The sequence below is a fragment of the Eublepharis macularius genome, chromosome 7, assembly GCF_028583425.1.
Source record: "Eublepharis macularius isolate TG4126 chromosome 7, MPM_Emac_v1.0, whole genome shotgun sequence".
Lineage (NCBI taxonomy): Eukaryota > Metazoa > Chordata > Lepidosauria > Squamata > Eublepharidae > Eublepharis > Eublepharis macularius.
Window position 1 is genome coordinate 34,472,897 of NC_072796.1, and position 19,350 is coordinate 34,492,246.

Consider the following 19,350-nt stretch of genomic DNA (forward strand, 5'->3'; position numbering starts at 1 on the left):
CTGTTCAGGATTGCTGAACCAAGATGCAGCCCAGCAGGTCTGCTTAGATGCAAGCCCCATGTTATTCAATAGTGCATACTCCCAGGGAAGTGTCTTTCAAATTGCAGCCTCTGATTGAAATTTTTCAGGGCTCTCTTTTTTTCTGAATTAATTGGCAAACATGTAACTCCTCCCTTTCAAAATCAATCCTAAGGAAAACTTCGATCTGTTTGGGGGAGGGGAGGGGAGGAATTCAGCCAATCATTCTGCCTGCCTGCCTGCACTTGGGTGACGGAGACGACTGGCAGTGAAAACGCCCTATTTTGCGGCAGAATGCTGAGCATCAAAAAGAGGGATTTGGATTCACCACTCATTGTGGGAACAAAGCACAAGGAAACATGAAACCAACAGGCAACAGCGGAATGCAAAGGTACTAAGTTACTGGCACTACAGAAAAAGAAAAAAGGGAACATGAAGCAGGCTTGTTTTTAAAGTTGCTGGACTGAACTGGGTGGAGTACTGTCCTATTTAGGAATGCCTCGCTACTCCACCCACCAACACTTGCATTCTACGGGTCCATTGTTTTGTGTGTCTGTGTTATTGTGCTTAAGGAAAAACTCAGTGGATCAGTGATTTAGACTACAAGGGGAACAAATAATTTATGCTGGTTTTGGTTAAACATGCAAGCAGCTGCCACAGAGCATTGTTTCCCCACCCCTTTGAAAAGAACAGTGTGCATTTGCACATGTGCAGCCAACGTGCATGCAATGGACCAAAATGAAAGAAAAAAATTAGTTCTGAGCCACACTGGCCCAGCCAGAAGAAGCTAGTAAGTAATGGGACAGAAGGATTCCAGATCCCCTGGAACCGAAACTGAAAGAGAAACTTCTGGGTGCACATCCCTAGTTGGAACTCTGCATATTTACAACTTACAACTGTATTTAGAAAGGATTCTGTTTGTGAATTTATGGTATCCAATCTAGTTTCCATTCACCTGAAGGAAATTTTCCTTAGCACTTTGTATAGCTGTCACATCATTTTAAGGAACATTAAGTACAGGTGTTAACAGCTTTTCATTTTGGCAAGGGCTGAAAGGTGTGCAGCAATGCAGTCACCACACAGATCTCTCCCCTCAGGCATGAACATTAGACAGTTTTACTAATCCACCCCATCTTGCAACCACTGTATCTAATAGAAAACTGGCTGGCATTCACAAACAAGGAAGTTGGTGTTACCCACTCAGCAGAGGCTTATGTATGGAGGAAAAAACAGAAGAAAAAAACCAAACTGGTTGGATGAGAATTAAATATGCTTCAGGAGTACAGAATATGTTGGAAGCATAAAGAGGAGGGAGGAGAAATATGCAATTTCAAGCCTTTGAGAGCTTAGGGCATTCTGGGCGGTGGTTGATTTTAAAGTTATTCCTCATCTCCAGTGATCCCACAAACCCTGAGCTTGTATGGACATAATACTGACCTCTCTCACACTTTTGGTGCCGTTGTACGGATTAAAAGAGGTAATTACATGAAATGCTTTGAATACTTTCCTAAGTATGGTACAAATGTGATGGTCTTCTTGAACAGGTCAGACAAGTTTCCCTTAAGTGATGCAGATAGCTGTTGGGATAGTACAAGCATACTCTTCATCCCTTTAGGCCATGGAGTGGGCCTTCAGGTAGCAGCAGCTGGATTCCTTCAATGAATGAAAAGGCATCTTTTGATCCAGCACCATATTTGGGAAGCAGAACACACACAACCTCAAATAGTCCTCCTCTCTCAAACCAAAACTGCTAGCTGTAGCATCCAACCTCTGGTTATTAGGCAACACTTTCACAACACTGTTTCTTTGGGGACCGTCTTTCAGGCATAAGGAAATACGAAAAATCAAGGACAACTGTTTATCTTCCCCCCTCCAGGGATTTTACTGTAGATCCATCCCCACCACCCCTGTCTCTTTTGATCTGTTTACTCTAAAGGCAACCTAGAGATGTGAGAGCCTGAGAAATAAATCGGCTTTCCCCCCCATGGGTTTTCTCCCCAATTTTTCTAATTCTAAAAATCGGAAAACAAACTATGTAGCATTTTCTCTATTAGAATCAGTAAATGCTTCTTAAGATAAGGTTTTTCCACATTCAAAAGTCTGGGGTCTTTTTGAAATTTTCCAATTGAAAAACTGGGCAGTTTTTGGAAACACAGAAAAAACCCGTCTCATACTACAGATATAAAATATCTTCAAAACTTTTTTGTTTAAATGTAAATAATGTTATCAACAATTAATATGCTATAATCTGTTAAATAATGTGTTACTAAAGAGGTCAGTATTCTCAAAGTTACAAAATTTAGCGTAATATCTAAATATGCTGTCAGTCAGACCAATTGTGATTCTATTAAAGAGGTTTTTTTTTAAGCTACAGAACTTGTTTTCTACCTTCAATTTTTATTTTTCCCTGCTTCTCAAATGGCAAATATTAAAGATACATGTGCCATGGTAGCATACAATACTGCAGTTTGTAACTATTTCTCAAGTTATTAGGCATAGTTGCAATTTTTCTTGTAGAAAAAATATTTATACTTTTAAACTCCCAAAATATGCCAAATAATACAATTTTACATGCTACGTTATAAAAATGCATTTCATATTATTAAATCAGTAAATGTAGTTCTGGTTTGAGAGGAAACCCCAACATTTTTTATTAAAGGGAAACACTTTCCCCTTCTCATGGCTTCAAAATTTCCAGAAATTTCCAGGTTTAAGGTAGCCACAGAAACAATCTTTTAGTAGCTGTTACGGGGGTGAGAATTTTATTTATTTATTTATTTCAAATTTGTATTACGCCCTCCCCGCAAGCGGGCTCAGGGCGGATACCAGCATATTAAAAAAACAATTAAAAATTCATATTCATTAAAAAGAACACATTTAAAACAAGATGGTGGACAGCCTTCACAGGGAAGGTTTTATACACCCCTTTATTATCTATGCAACTCACACAGCAATGACTAAAGATGATCATCAAGACTTATAATCTTTTGGTTTATCTTTCTCTCCAAAATCCATTTCTCACACATGTAAGGCACCTTCCTGATGCTTATGAAAAGTTTTTCCATTGTGCCTTTATCCAAATAAGTCATTGTATGTGTTAAGCCTTTATAAGGACGTTTGAAACCTATTAGAAAATATCCTGCGTTTTGACTCTAAAAAGCCTTGACAGAGTACTAAAACATGTTTAACAGCACTAGGACAGTGAGAAATAGAAGGATTTTCTGATGACTCAGATACTTGCTCTAACAAAACAGAGATTAGCAACAATTAACTAAGAACAAATACAAAGGTGGCAGCATTTCCTCCAATATAGATATTACAGTGGAAGTATGTTAGATATTAAATCATCCTCCTGACACTTCCAACAGTACACATGAACCCCAATGTGAAGTTACCTGTAAAGAGCTACAAAGAATCATTGCCTTAATTTAGAGTATTACAAGTTTTCAAATCACTTCATATATATATTCTCCATGTGATCAGTTCCTGATGAGATGGTGAGAAATGTGATCTCACCTAAGAGAATTATTTGTTATAGGCTGCATGGTAGTTTTGTACAAGACTGTCACTACAGAGATCGGCTCTTCTCAGTTAAAACTCCTCTCTTGGGTTCAAGTTAGGCAAGAAATACTACCCAAGTGGAGAACTTCAATATGCAGCTTGATGGCATGACTGACTTTCGCTGTATTCGAACACCATAGCTCACTTTTAGCTGCCCAGAAAAGTTTTAAGTTACATGTCCAACCTTTGAAATGCTAGGACTAACATCCAAGGCACTGGGCTACCTTTCCAATCACCAGGGCTTTTTTTCCTGGGAAAAGAGGTGGTGGAACTCAGTGGGTTGCCCTCGGCGAAAATGGTCACATGGCTGGTGGCCCCACCCCCTGATCTCCAGACAGAGGGGAGTTTAGATTGCTTTCCGAGTCACGTCAATCTAAACTCCCCTCTGTCTGGAGATCAGGGGGCAGGGCCACCAGCCATGTGACCATTTTCAAGAGGTTCTGGAACTCATTCCCCTGTATTTCCCCTGAAAAAAAGCCCTGCCAATCACCACCAATCCTCTACAGGGCAACAGGACAGACATCAGTTCCCTAGGCTCCAGCATCTAATTTTTAGAGGGCTGGGCAATCAGTCCCAATGTTAAATTTTCTTCTGTCCTTTGGGCTCAAGAACTGAACAGCCTTAACAATGTATCTTGCTTTTGTTGGGGGTGTGGGAAACACTTGACAAATTTAAAATAATGAAGCATTTATGAACATGACATGGAATGTTTCTTTCTATTGCTAAACCCATCAGTTACCGTGCTCAGTTCAAGGTATTGGTTATTACATACAAAGTTCTTCATGGCTTTGGTCCGGCATACCTATGGGACCGCCTCCCTCCCTATGTTCCTCCATAGCTGCTTTGCTCATCTGAACAGGGTCTCCTGCAGGTACCAGGCTGCACATGGGTGAAGTCAGCAGCAGCCCGTACACAGGCTCTCTCTTTGGTGGCCCCTATCCTGTGGAATAACCTGCCTGAGGAAGTCAGAAGAGCCCTCTCTCCTGGCTTTTCATAAATGATGCAAAAATGAACTATTCAAAAAGGTTTTCTACTCAAATGGGAGGGCTGTATTGTAGGGATGGGATCTCAGATGCTTCATTAATGAGTTAGGGACTATATTGCCTTACCTATTATCTGTTGCTTTAAATATGTACTCCTATGTACTAATGTTAGTCCTAGAATTGATTATGTTCTGCTTCAGTATTTTTTCTACTTTGTATTGGATTCTTGCTAATACTATGTCTTCTAAACTTATCTATTTACCCTATGGGATTGTTTATGGAAATGTACTTGATACTGATTGTACTAATCTCATACTGTGCAATCCGCCTTGTACTAATCTCATACTGTGCAATCCGCCTTGAATCTCAGTGAGGCAAACTATAAATGACATAAATAAATAAATAGGCTATATTGCCAATGCCTGAGGCATGGATGATAACCCTTCTAGACTTGAAGCAGTTGCAGGCTGGGCACATGGAAGATACAGCCGGTAAAAGAGATAGCAGGCTGATGACTGAAACACTGCTGAAGTACAACCACGTGGACCTAAAATCACAGTAAGTGCCAGTAGGTTAGAGTATTATCTGTTTAGAAAGTATATATGCCACCTCCCAGAAAAACAGCTTGAGACAACATATAAAACTATGTAAGCTAAAAACAGTAAACTCAATAAAATTAACTAAAAAATCTCAATCTGAACATTAAACATTTTACTGCATACTTGAGGCAGTTGCTGAAGGTGGATTGCTTTTATTTTTATTTATTTATAGTTTGCCTTTCTCAGTGAGACTCAAGGTAGATTGATTTATGTAATGTGAATTATGACTGGAACATCCCATAAACAATGTGATAAGTTACAGCAACAGTCAGTACACAGTAGAATAGTCCACAATTCCTCCCTGTCCTTTTCACTTGCCTTGCCCCATGCCTCTGCACAGATGTATAAGAAACTGTTGTTCCTGAGATTGATGAAAGGGTGTTACAGGGATTTTTAGGACAGTGGTTTAATTTTGTTATGGGGGGGGGTAGTATTTATATAGTTAATAGTTACATGAAGATGGGTCAAGTGAAGAGTATGAGATCATGCTACCCACCCCCTATCAACTATAGCAGAGCATCCCCTTGATAATGATTCCCATTTCAAAACTGAAAAGAGATGATGGTTTAGGGAATGTTGTTTCACTTCCAGTCTCTGCAGACACTGTTAGAGAGCCTTTACCAGTTTTGACTGAGATGCAGACAAATAGTGAACTAGTCATGAAAGGCAGTGGATTGGTCTGTGAAACAGAAGCTGCAGGAATAAAAACATAAAATCTGGCCCAAACATGAAAACAAGATAGAATGCAGCACCTAAGATTTACAAAGTATTAAGACTGCCCACCAGTCTGTAGGAGAAGGGCAGAAACAATTTTTTTAAAAACTGAAGACACATTTTAGGTGGATGGCACATGATGGCAATACCAAGTCATAAAAGATCTTCTAAAGTACTTCCAAGTTTCATGAACTCCTGGAAGCCGTGATGAGAGAGTGGGGGGAAAAAATCAGTCAGGATTGATGTTACGCATTTTTGGAAATTCCTTTTTCCTCATTTCCACTCACACCTTAATCAAACATATCCTTGTTAAAAATTGTTAAGACCAAATTAGATAGTTCTAGGAAAAAGAACGTTGTGTATACTAGTAGATAGAAGAACATTCTTCCATCTTAGCCTCCTGTAGTGCATTCCCCTCTTCCCCAACACAGCAGCTGCTATGACCCAGTATGCCCTTTTAGAAATCCCAGGATCTGAATTCTCAGAGTGCCATGGTAATCTTTTCCTTTTTCTCCCCTGGGGGAACTATTAACAGAGCATAACTATGATCTCATATGCACAGTCAAAATGCAGACAACGTCTTGGGTTTCTTTATCATGAGATTATAATACCAGTCGATATAAACAAGAAATACTAGGTTGCTTCAGTCACATGGCTCTTACTAGCGGCAATGATATTGTGGGCGTTGCTGAAAAGAGGAGAACGTTGGAGTATGCTCATATAGAAAGGTTACCAACAGTGCAATTCTGTGAAGTACTCTACTCCAGGTTTCAACAGGCTTTGACTGACATAACTTTGCACACGACTACCCTGTTAGTTACAAGGACAGTTTTATCATTTTACAGAACACAGGAGTAGAGTGAGCTATAACAGAGAATAAGAGCAAAGGAATGGGAGTAGACATAGATATGTGACCTAGTATGGGATCTCTTTGGAGGCAGGCCTTTAGCTTACATGGCCAACTGTCTCCAAACAGAAAAGGACAGGTGATATGTTGGTATTATTATTTTTCGTTGAGTATATCGTGAGTATTGTGTCTGAAAACATTCCCATTAGGTAACTCATCTGACTGTAATTATTCATAAGATATTGTACACAGAACAGAGTGCAACTAAAAAATCTTTATACTTTGCTCAGACTAAAAAAGATTCCTCCAAATTAAGTTTCTGCATATGTACAAACAACCTTTACTATCATATGTTTGTCCAGAAACCCTAGTCTTCAATACAAAATAATTTTTTAAAAAAAATCTTCCTTGAGACATTGATTCTTCCACTGCAGTCTTACATAAACAAAAATCTATACTAAAGAAGAAATAAGCATGTGAGACAGGAAACACAATGTTCAGACTCTAATTCTGAGCTGCAACTAAACTTAAAAGTCAGAATAAAGTGCTTAGGCCTTGATTATAAGCATTTAAAACATTTATATACTATGGAAAGTACAAAAATGCTTCATGCTATCTTCTTCCAAGTACTCTGGGGCGTGCATATTACAAGTAGGAAATTGGGGCTAAAAATAAGGACGAACACTTATCTCAGAAGCAGTAATCTACACATGGTAGAGAAACAAACACACACACCTCTTTATCCCATAGATAATGTAACGAAGGTGTGACATGCAGATCCCCAAACTTTTAGGGAGCAATGCCTGATCTCATCAGATATTGGAAGCTAAGCAGGGCCAACCCTAGTAATTGGATGGGAGACCCTCAAACAAGACCAGGGTTGCAGAGGCAGGCAATGGCAAACCACCTCTGTTAATCGCTTGCCATGAAAACCCCACCAGGAATTGCTATAAATCAGCTATGACTTGGTGGCACTCTCCACCACCACCAAGGCAGCAGTGGTGGTGTGAAGAAACCAACCCCATTACTTTAGGTGGGGAAGGAATCATGAGGGGGAAAACTACTAACTACACCACACCTTTCCCACCCAAGAAATAGTTATAAATTGCCTTGGGCATCAATGGATTAAAGATGGAAGGAAAGAGAACCTAAGAAAAGAAAGTACTTGAATAGGCCTAGGTATTTATTTCAAACCAGAACAACAGGGAGCCTACATCTGACCTTGGCAGGGCTTGACCAACATGCCACAAGTCTTCCTCTCTTTTCATGGAAAGAAAGTTCATCTGCATACCAAGTGGTGCTAGAAGCCAGCAGGTTAGCATTTTGTAAGTACCAGCAAAAACAAATTAGCATTCTTTCTATACTGAGATACACTCTCATGTCCCATTGAGATTAACTGGTCACACTCACGCAGGATGCTCCAAGCAACTTTCCAGATAGCAGTTTATTTTTGCTATCACATTTTTGTAGACTACTCAAGATGCTATTTAAACCTACAGGCAATATAACGCACACCTTAATTAGTTTCATACATTTATTTTATGGCTACTTTTAAAAGCTAAATAGACAGTTTAGATTTCAAAATTGGCTCACAGCAAACACAACACGGGTGGGAGGCACAGATTTAGAAATGCAAAACAACACACACTCACAAATATACCCTTTTTCTAGTCTCAGCTGCCCCCTTCCTCAAAAAGAAAGGAAAAAAAATAATTAATCAAGGACATGTATTTTACTTTAGGCTAAGCCTAATTCTGCTTTTTACACTCAACTTAAATTCTTAGTTAACTTCACCTCTTTTAGGGGAGGGGAGACACGGGTAGCCTCCTCCCAATTTTGTGCATATTTTGAAGGTCACAAAATGAGCTTTATTTTAAAAAATTAGATGAACGAACGGAAGACAGTAACTTAAACAGAGGAAGGCAAAGAGGTTTTTAAGGGAGCAGCTCTGGCTTCTTGTCCTCAGCCTTCCTTCCTCTTCCTTCCTCCCCAAACCGCAACCATTCTCACCACAACGTGCGCGCCAGATAACGAGAAAGGCTTCGGGCTGGCCATTAGCGACGCGATGTAGAGCAACATGAGGAAGGCCGAGATGAGGGCAACCCCGCCGGCCGCCGCCACGAGAACCACCCAGGACATCCCTGGAAACCGCCGCCGACAGGCGCAGAAGCTCAGCCGAAAACAGCCGATGAGGCGAGCAAACCACTACAGCGGCCTCGCCACGTCCCTGACTGACCAGGTCAACCGGCAGCCAGCTACCCAAAAAGGGAAGAGAGGAGGGCGAGGCAAAACAGGCTCTGCCGCACCATTGGCCGGTGCTTGACGAATGAGGGAAGTGATTGGCTCTTGCAGGAATAGGATTGGGGAGACAATGACGTCTTTGCACGCCGATTGGTCCCCTGCAGCGGCTAGAAGATAGGCGGGAGGAGAGCTGGAGGAGGGGTGGGCCGAACTGGACCGTTGAGCGGCGCATTAGCCGTGGGCGGAGTCGTGAGAAGAACTCGCCTGCGGGTTGCTTTCTGGTCTTCTCGCGTAGCTAGCAAAGGAAGGGGAAGTCTTGAAGGGCTCTGGCGGACTCCCTCGGTGGGTTACTCGGGCGAGCACCCGTCGTATATCTTCGTCAGGCCCGCGCTGCAGCTAGCGCGGCGTCGTGGTTTAAGGTTGCGGACTGGAACTGAGGAGTCTCCGGTTGAAATTCCGCTCAGCCGGTCATTGGCCGGGCTCTCTCTGCCTCTTCTACCTTAAGGGCGGTGTTGTGATGAGAAGGAAAGACCAATATATGCAGCCCTGAGTTCCTTGGAGGAACGGCAGGATAGGCACAAAATAGAGACATCTTTAAACGTAACAGCAGGGTTTGTGTCCAGTGGTACCGTAGGGACCAACAAGATTTTCCGGATGTAAGCTTTCAAGAGTCGGAACTCCCTTCTTCAGAATGACGAAGGGAGCTGCGAGTCTCGAAAATGACACTCTTGAGAATCTTGCTGGTCTCCAAGGTGCCACTGGACTCGAATCTACCGCAGGCTAACACAGCCACGCACCTAAACCAGACTTGATTCCTGTGTGAAGCTTTGCTCTTTGTTTCCAAAGTTCATTAGTGGGTTGTGCCACCCACCTGAATGTTTTGTTGTGATTTATTCACCTAGGGACAGGGAAGATCTGGAAGTCACCAGTTTGCAGGAAAAAAGTGTGTGTGTGTGCAGAGAGTGGGGGGAGACCCCCCCCCAAATAAAATGTGCTATCTGTACATACATAGTACCCCTGGTGCAAAAAAGTATGACTCAACCAAAGGGAAAGGGCACATTCACACAAGAGAGAAGAGGAAGAAAAAATGTGGCAAGGGGTACAGAAGTCATGTGATCGAAAGGCAGAGCAAGATGGGACAAAGGGGGGGCCAGCAGGAGAAGAATGAGTCCCCAATTGTACTTTGCAAGAGAAAGTTAGGATTGGGGCCTTATAACACACATTCCTCAAAGACAGTTCCCAGAACAGTATTGGGAGACTTAGCCCCTGCATCACTGTACCACACAGATTTTGGCTAGACAATTGTCCTGCTCAGACATCATGCTATGGGGAAATGCAGTGCAACAGGGCTACAATGCTAAACTTCTGAGGCCTTGCTAATGTGGGAACTTTTCATATCTGTTCAATATTCATATTTAAAATAGTGGAAGACGAATACTCCTCCTCCAAATCCTAGGCAGTTATTTTTATTTTTAAAAGATTTGCACTGACTGCCCATCTGTTTCCAGTCACAATTAAAGTGCTTGTTCTTATCTTTAAAGCCGTACGTGGCTTGGAGCCAGGGTTCTTGGACCGCTTCCTCCATATTTCTCAACCCATCAGTTAAGATCTTCCTCACAAAGTCTTGCTCTCAATGCCCCCTCCCCTTTCAGGAACAAGGTGAGTAATGTTCAGAAATAATGTTTTTTAGCAGTGGCACATTGCCTGTGAAAGGCTCTTCCCTTTGAAATGCGCCTGGCACCTATACTGACCTCTTTTAGGAACCAGGCTGACATGTTCCTTTTTATTCAGGTTTTTAATTATGGTATGAGCGAACATTTTTAACACCTTTTTAGCCTGAGAACTGTGTGAGACTCCTTTTAAGCTGTCTGGTGTTTTATATTTTTATGCTCTGGCTAGATTTTAATTGGTAACATGGTCTTTTATGTTTATTATGTTTTATTTTGAGCCGTTTCAGGAAGGTTCGAGAGGCAGCATAGAAATTATCTAAATGGGGGAAACATGTAAACAAACGTGGTTCAGAGGTTTGTGTTAGTTTCATTCAAAGGCAACATAGTTCTGCCCAGCAGACAATGAAGTCCATTTAAAATGTTTTGGATAATCCCAAAACAAACACGTTACACATTTTTTTAAATCACTAAAGCTAGGCCTTGCTTTTCCAGCTAAGTGGGCCTCCTGAGGAATCCTTTTTGAGTTTCTTCCATTATGTATGTTTTGTAACATTCTAGTTAAGATAGCCCAGTGGAGACATTAACTTATCTGAAGTCATGCATTTTAGACTTCAAGTTGATATGGATACACGTTCCTTTAGAAAGGCATCTTAACACCTTTTCATATAGGAGTCTGAAAGGGAGAATTTAATTCAGGCATGTACGATCTAAGTTGGCTACTTCTGTTTGACAAGCGAAAACTACATTAGCAGAAGCAGTAATATTTCTAAAATTCAAACTCGTAACACTCAAGTTGGCACACCTCCATGATTAAGCTGGCTGCAAAAAACAGCTCAGAGTACCGTGAGAAATCTAACTCTGGCTTTCACTCTGATTGTAAACTTGGGCTATCCACTGACAGGTAGGGGCTCCCCAAGCAGGCGTAAAAATATGACTGTAAATTAATCAAAAATAGGAAAAAAATCGCCTGGTGAGGATCAAATATGTTCCATAGGATGTTGAATGCAGTTAAAGAAAAAAGAAATTCGTATGCTCTAGCCTTGAGATTTCGACGAATCCTGGGAGTTTTTGCTCAGTTGGGTAAAATTTCTAAATTATGTTCTCCTTCCCATGAAACCTTGTGGGCTCCCTTCATGGTATGTTTAATGATAAAAGTTGGTTGGCCAATCATGAAAGCAGAAAACCTTTACCTATAAACAACATGTATGTGTGATGTTCCATCAAGTCGCTTCCAACTTATGGTGACTTTATGAATAATGACCTCCAAAATGTCCTATTTTTGATAGCCTTGTTCAGGGCTTGCAACCTGTAGGCCATGGCTTCCTTTATTAAGTCAATCCATCCCATGTTGGGTCTTCCTCTTTTCCTATTGCCTTCAACTTCTGCTAGCATTATTTTTTCTGGCGTCTCGTCTTATAATAATAATAATAATAATAATAACATTCGATTTATATACCGCCCTTCAGGACAACTTAATGCCCACTCAGAGCGGTTTACAAAGTGTTATTATTACCCCACAACAATCACCCTGTGAGGTGGGTGGGGCTAAGAGAGCTCAAGAGAACTGTGACTCGCCCAAGGTCACCCAGCTGGCTTCGTGGAGGAGTGGGGAATCAAACCCGGCTCTCCAGATTAGAGTCCCGTGCTCTTAACCACTACACCAAACTGGCTCTGATGATGTGATAGCCTTAGTTTAGTCATTTTAGTTTCTGGGGAGAATTCAAGCTTGATTTGATCTGGAATCCACTCGTCTTTGCAGTTTACGGCACCTGTAAAACTCTCCACCACATTTCAAATTAATCTATTTTCTTCCTGTCAAGTTTCCTCATTGTCCAACTTTTATACATCCATACACAGTAATGGGGGAAACCATAGTACAAATGATCTTGGTTCACAGTGCCACTTCCTTATCCTTAAAGATCTTTTCTAGTTCCTTCATGGCTGCTCTTCCAAGTCTTGATCTTCTTCTGATGTCTTGGTTGCAGTCTTCCTTTTGGTTGATGTTTGAGTCAGTTTTGAAGAACTGAAGATCTTAAAAAATTTCAGTTTATTGTCAACCTTAGTATTGTGTAGTTACTCAAGAGTCATACTTTTGTCTTGATGTTCAGCTGTAATTCTACTTTGGCACTTTGTCCCTTAACATTCATCATCAGTTTCTTCAAGTCTTTACTATTTTCTGCCAGTAATGTGGTGTCATCTGTATATCTTAAAAACTGTTAATGTTCCTGTGACAGATTGGGGGTTGAAGTAGATGTCCCTGGAAGTCCCTTCCACCCTATGATGCTATGTCAGGATTACCAAATGCTGCATCCAGCAAGAGGCAGGTAAAGGCTTGAAACAGCAGGAGGATGATTGACAGGTCCCTTTCCCCAGAGAGAGAGAATGGCAGCATTAGAATGATGAGCTAACAGTGCTAAGAGAATGAGGGGTTGAGAGTTAACTGAAGAGTTAGCAGAATTGGAGCCTGGCATCTGACCAGAGAGGGTCAGCTAGAGAGTCCTCTGTGTGAAGAAGAGAAAAATGTACCCTTACAGTAAAAACATTATGAAACTTTTTTAGTCCTTATACTAAAGTGGGACAGGCAGCACTAAATTTTACTGAGATACAAGATCTGGGAACTTGTAGTGGGCCAAGGAAGTGGGTAGAAAGCAGTCTCCCCTTTGGCCAATGGAAAAGGTTTATAGCTTTGGTATAACTAACGCCTGCCCAGTATCTTGAGAGGTTTTAATTCAGTAGAGAACCCTGAGGCATGCTGTGTGTCTGCATAAATTGAAGCACTTAATCTGTGAAGGGACGTCCAACAAAAAGTTCAAGTCTGATAACACCAACCTCTCTCATCTAAGTCAGCAGCCTAATAAACCATACTAAATGTTTTGTGCCTCATGCCAGTGAAGTAATCTGCAAAAACCACCTACTTCAGCTTTTAAATATCTGCCTACTTATCTAACTATCCATCCTACCTGTGAATAAACAGGTGTTATCTTTTAAACTTCAACAAGCCTTGTGTGCTAGTTTCATTTCCAAGGGACACATAAACCCCTGTTTTTCCCTCTACTTAAACATGGCTTGGTAAATGTTCCTTAAGGGTGGAACAATAAAGTTAAACTTCTACCAATACTACCACGCTACTGAAGGCTTCGCAGCTCAGTAAACAGCTTAATGTGCTTTGGAAGGAAAACCTTACCTCAGAGTAGAAGGACAACACGAGCTTGAGTCAGCAAAAGGTTTGCGACATATAAATTGGTGGCAGCTTCACAGTATGAATAGTCCACCTACAAGTTGTTCCCACCACAAAACAACATCAATATCTTACTCTAGTAGTTTGTAAAGAAATTCAGAAAAAAATCCTGTCAGAAATAGCCACTAGATGGAAGAATAAAGAGGCACAGGGAGATACACAGACACCAGAACTGGCTGGTGAAGAGAACCCTAGTCAGGAGTTGGAAATAATGAGAACGAAGATTGAACTGGCAAGAATAGAGAAAAAGAAAAAGCCAGGAGTGAAGCAGAGAGAGAAAGCCTCAATGGAAACAGAAAATGCTAGCATTGAGGCAGAGAAAGAGCAGCAAATAGAGTTATCCAAAATACAGGCAGAAAAAGAAATGTCTGAAAGGGCACAAGGAAAAGAGGTGGGGGGCTGAAAGGGCACAGCAAGAGAGAAAGGCTGAGGTTAACAGAGAACATGAGAAAGATGTTTGCTTTGAAGATGCAAGAAATATAGTTGAGGGCAGAACTGCCAATTCCACAGAGAAGCCATGGAATCTCCAAAGTAGAACAAAAGAAATTTCCCCGTTATCAGAAGGGAGATGACGTGGAGTCATTCTTGTTCAGTTTTGAAAGAACTTGCAAGATTTACTAGTCCCTGATGAAGCCAGAATGCTGTATTTATGCCCACAAACCTGTGGAGGGCTAAGTGAAATATATGCTGAGAGATGAGAAAACTGCAGATTACTTTCTGTTTAAAGAAAGGGTCAGAATCCATTTTGGCCTGTCAGCAAAGCAAAGCAGAAAGGCCTTTAGAGAGATCTGGAGGAAACCAGGTGAGACCTATTACCAACTGGGATGTCGGTTAGACAGAGCTCTCAATAGATGGATTGAGGGGAGTAAAGTGAAGACTTTCCAGGAACTGAAGAACTTGAGTCCATTCCCAGTTAAGATGGTTCCTGAGGGATAAGAAGCTTCAGACCGTGGAGGCTGCTGCTACTGTACTGGATGAGATTGAAGGGGACGTGGGAGGAAATTTACTACAAACCCCATCAAAAAGAATAAAGTCTGGGTTGCTCCAGGGAAAGCTGCATCCCCCACCCCGCAAACCTATCCAGCAAGGCAGGATGCTCCAACAACATTCCAGAGAAGAGTGATAATACTCAGGGTATTTCCCAGGTATGTTGAAAATGTACTTATAGGGCTGAGGGCGCAGTTGAGATTGAGAATCACTTAAGAGAGGCAGATACGAATTCTGGAGGAGGAAATGGGACAGGATATCTGAAGTTTGTCTCCTCTCCCTCCTTGCTTCTTGCAGGCCCCCAAATTTTATAATGCAGGTTCCAATAGGCAAAATAAATTGAAAGAATGGTAAACCAAGGTGTTTCTTTCTCCTGAACTCTTAACATCTGTACTTGCCAAATGTATGACTGAAGAGACTGCTTTACACCAGGTAGGATTAGTTATAAACTTGTTCTCTGGAGATGATTAATAAACTCATTAGCAAGGGCCCAAATTCAGGCACTCAGTCTTCTCCCTTGCAGTTTCGCAGTTGGACACAAAAGAACTGATACAGATCTATCTCTACAGGGCTTTAAAATTATATCCTTAAATACTTGGGATTGACTCTGCTCAATTTCCCTCAAAAGAAGGTCCGGGCAGCTTCAAAAGAAAGGGTGACTATGAAGGATGGCCTCTCTAGTCTGGTGTTTTTTTCTAAATGGGGGAGACAATTTTACTGCATTAAATATATATAACTCATCCAAAGAATTATACACACCATGAGTGTGTATATGGCATCATGCAGCTGACTTATGGCAACCTCTGCTGAGGTTTTCAGGCAAGATACCAATAGAGGTAGCTTGCCATTGCCTGCCTCTGCATAGCAACCCTGGTCTTCCTTGGTGGTCTCCCATTCAAGTACTAACCAGTGCCAACTCTACTTAGCTTCCAGGAGCTGACAAGATTGGGCTAGCCTGGCCATCCAGGTCAGGACATACAGCCCTATACTTAGGAAGAATTAGTAAAGGTTTGAGAGATCATTCTTATGAAGCAGATTCTCTCTTGTTGGGTAATTTTATGGCATGTATAGGGCACAAGAATGAAATGTGCACAGTCTCTTGGGAAAAGATCAAACAGTTCAATACAGATACAGGGTGGGGTGGAATCAACCCATCAGATCAACAGCTCAGATACTGGTGAGATAAAAGGACAATTTACTTATATTTCAATTAAGGGAAGCCACACCTTTTATGTTGTATGTCTCGCCTTTGAATCCTTGCGGTTTCTCTGTGGATGACTGACCAAACCAGAGGCCAGATGGAATAATATCTGATTTATATGCAGTTACTGAAAATACTAGATAAATACACTTTCTAATATTCAGGTCCAGAGACCAACTAGGTTTCCAGGGTATGAGCGTTCAAGAGTCAAAGCTCTCATCACCACATGTTATAACTTTAGTCAAATGTTTTCTTGGCATTTTTATCTCTGTACACGGTTATAATGATAGTATTGTAACTGAAATTCTCGCACAATTCTTGAATTGTAACTAATCTTGACCACTAAGGTTTTTGCTAGCAATAATTAGAGTGAAGAGAGTGCTTTCATTGGAATGAAGTCAGAAAATTTTGGATACTGTTCATATAATAAATCAGAGGACTACAATGCTGCACAAAAACTTAATTAGTACAAAATCTTCACAAGTAGTTATTCAAGCCAAAGGAATTATAAACACCAAATTTATTTTATTCTGGAATTTAAGCCATTACAGCTCTGATTGCGGCTCACAGCCTATGTGATCCAAGGGCCAAACATCAGTGTGCACATGACAGAAATAATGCAAGATGAAACTCAACTTGTGTTGCAATCAAGTATCAATCCTTAGTTCTTCTAATTGTGTACATTTTGAAAACAGGTAACAAAACAACAGGCACCAGAAGTAGTTGTATGGAATTAGGTGGACAAATGCTGGGAGCATACAATGCATTAATAGGACAGAAAAAACTGTTCTGAAAAGTATATGGTATAAATACTAAAGTGCTATGAAAATGACACAGTGTAGTGAAGAATTCTAAGTAAAGTGCAGTTCAAGGATGTATATGAAAATTCTTTCACCAAATCTTAGAATACCATGGCTTGTGTCCTGCCTAGAATATCTTTGAGGCAAGAGACAGTTTTTGTCAATTAATCTTCCTGCAGGTACTAAAAATGTCCCCCACTGGTACTCCCTGGAGGATAGAGGGACACCCAAGAATAGCTGGAAAAGGTCAGAGCTACCTCAGGACTTAGAAATCAGTCCCACTTCCACCCACACCCCGCACAGAAAAATTCTAGGCAGGATCCATGCCCATAACAGTGTGTCATTTTGAGCAGAATATTCTACGTGTCAAAAAATGACAAAAACAAAATGTTTTGACAATACAGAAAACTCATCTGAAGGAAAAAATATAGAAACAAAAGCTCATGTTGTATCGTAACTTTTTACTTCATTCCAAAACAAATTTTCACCTGTCCTATTTTAGGAAGTAGACAAAATATGTACATAAAAAGGAAACCCAAGCCCATGAGAGAGTGAGTGGCCTTACAGTTCTTATTAAACATTGAAATTGGTAATACACAAAGCATCTGTGGGATACAGTTCTAAGCAATAAAGCTGTGTGCCACATTACTGGTTCCACAGTGGTCTGTTGTCTATAACCAGGTAAACTTACAAGGCACATTCTCAATGCTAACATTGTAGTCTTGTAAGAGACATTCAGATATTTTTTAAGCTGCATAACTCTAGTGAAGGCCTCTGGAAAACAGTCTGCACTACTATTACACTGTTCTTAAAGAAATGTCAACCCACTTCAAAGACAGACATTCAAGCCAGGTGTTTACAAAACAACCTGGAGTAAGAGCATCTTCCCTTGGTAAATCAGAGGTACTGATGAGGCCCTTCTGTACTTGGTCCAAAGTTCTTTTGAAATTAATTCAGAATTATCTTCCCTTCTATCAATGCATGGCTACCACTCTGCCATATGTTCTTATGTTTGGTTTAAACTCCTATAGAGAGCAAAGCTAAATGAAACTAGAGAAAAAGAGAAAGAACTTTTATCTGTAGTACATCAAGCATCTTCCCTGGTAGACTGCACAGTGACAGGTGTCTATTCACGAGTAACTGAAATCAATGTTTGCAGATGCTTAAGGCAATCTCCAACCACAACATAGCAAGGGAAAACAAATGTTGCTCCAGATCAATGTTTTGATACAAGAACTGGCCATTAAGTTGCTGTCCTTCCTGATCACCACCCCCATCTCTTTTTCTCAACTCTATGGTGAATAATCCTCTGTAACTATGAGTATATATTATCTGCTGCATGATTCAAAATCAATTATTTTCCTGGCAAATTGAAAGAAATTGAAAACATTTGGCAAACAGATCTTATGCCTCCTTTCCAAGTCATGTTCTTTTTAGGCCTGCAGAAGTTTATAAATAGTTATTATAACTAGGGCGAGATCATTACCTAAAATCTAAACTCATAAAAACCCAATTAAACCAGGAAGGGCTGCCAATTTTTTAAATATATTTATAACATGTTTACCTTTTTTGCCGTAAGATCCTAGTATCATGCTCTCAGAAAACAACATTAAGAGATTTCTGGAAAGTGATATACAAAAAGCTCAAGGGTCCTTGCAAACAGCTCTTCATTTCCATGTAGAAAGAAAAGAAGGAGCGATTCATTTATTGGCAATAGAGAGGCAAGAAATCCAAAGAAAAAATTTAGGGACAAAATGGTCTTTGGATTAGCCTTCTTGTCCAAAGTCTTCTGTGAATTTCTTTAGTTTTTCCAGGTCTTGTTCATTAACAGTAGGTTTTGTGTTGGCTAATGATCTCAGCATATCAGCCTGTTATATAGAAAAAGAAACATATTTACAATTCTTCACACACAGACATGAACTTGATAGCAAAGACGCAGTATTCCACAACTTCATTTGATCTATACCACAAAGGAGGGTGGGGACTGGGAACAGTAAAGGAGAACCCATGAATGTGAAACAGATAAGTCTAAATGATTTTACATGTATTTTAACAAGTGTGTGGAAAGTATGCAAGTGTATACAGAGAAATAAGTTTTAAAGACTGGGTTGTATGCAATGGCTCCCTTCCATCAAGACAAATCTTTTGATGGAGGACTTCTGCCAGCAGAACGTTCCCTTCCAGTAAGTGAGGAATCTCCTGGTGGAGAACCATTTAAAATTGTCACTTGGAGCCATGAAGCTTAGATGCAGTCACCTCACTTTGAACTATGGTTACTTATATGACTGTTCTGTCAATTACTACTTAGGTACAGTGACTCATGCATTATAAAGGCATCACTAGAAAAATTATGGGGCTGTTTATGTTAGTTCATTTCCTCCCTGCTCACTTCACAGCAAAACAAAGATTCTGCTGTTACTTGAATGCAGGATTTCCTCTAATCCTGTATGTTGAACATCAGGAGAAAAGGGTCAATATCCAAGGTGAGAAG

General features: G+C 40.7%; 2 protein-coding genes across 2 annotated transcripts in view; both read right to left on the minus strand.

The window, feature by feature from the left end:
* KDSR (3-ketodihydrosphingosine reductase) overlaps positions 1-8,962 on the minus strand; it is a 43,034-nt gene extending 34,072 nt beyond the window's left edge. Inside the window, exon 1 of the mRNA XM_054985962.1 lies at positions 8,733-8,962. Within this exon, the coding sequence (XP_054841937.1) occupies positions 8,733-8,861 (129 nt within the window). The 5' untranslated portion in view covers positions 8,862-8,962. The remainder of the gene's footprint in view (positions 1-8,732) is intronic.
* Positions 8,963-16,562: 7,600 nt separating this feature from the next.
* VPS4B (vacuolar protein sorting 4 homolog B) overlaps positions 16,563-19,350 on the minus strand; it is a 28,797-nt gene continuing 26,009 nt past the window's right edge. The window contains exon 11 of the mRNA XM_054984880.1: positions 16,563-18,727. Coding sequence (XP_054840855.1) covers positions 18,626-18,727 — 102 coding nt within the window. The 3' untranslated portion in view covers positions 16,563-18,625. The remainder of the gene's footprint in view (positions 18,728-19,350) is intronic.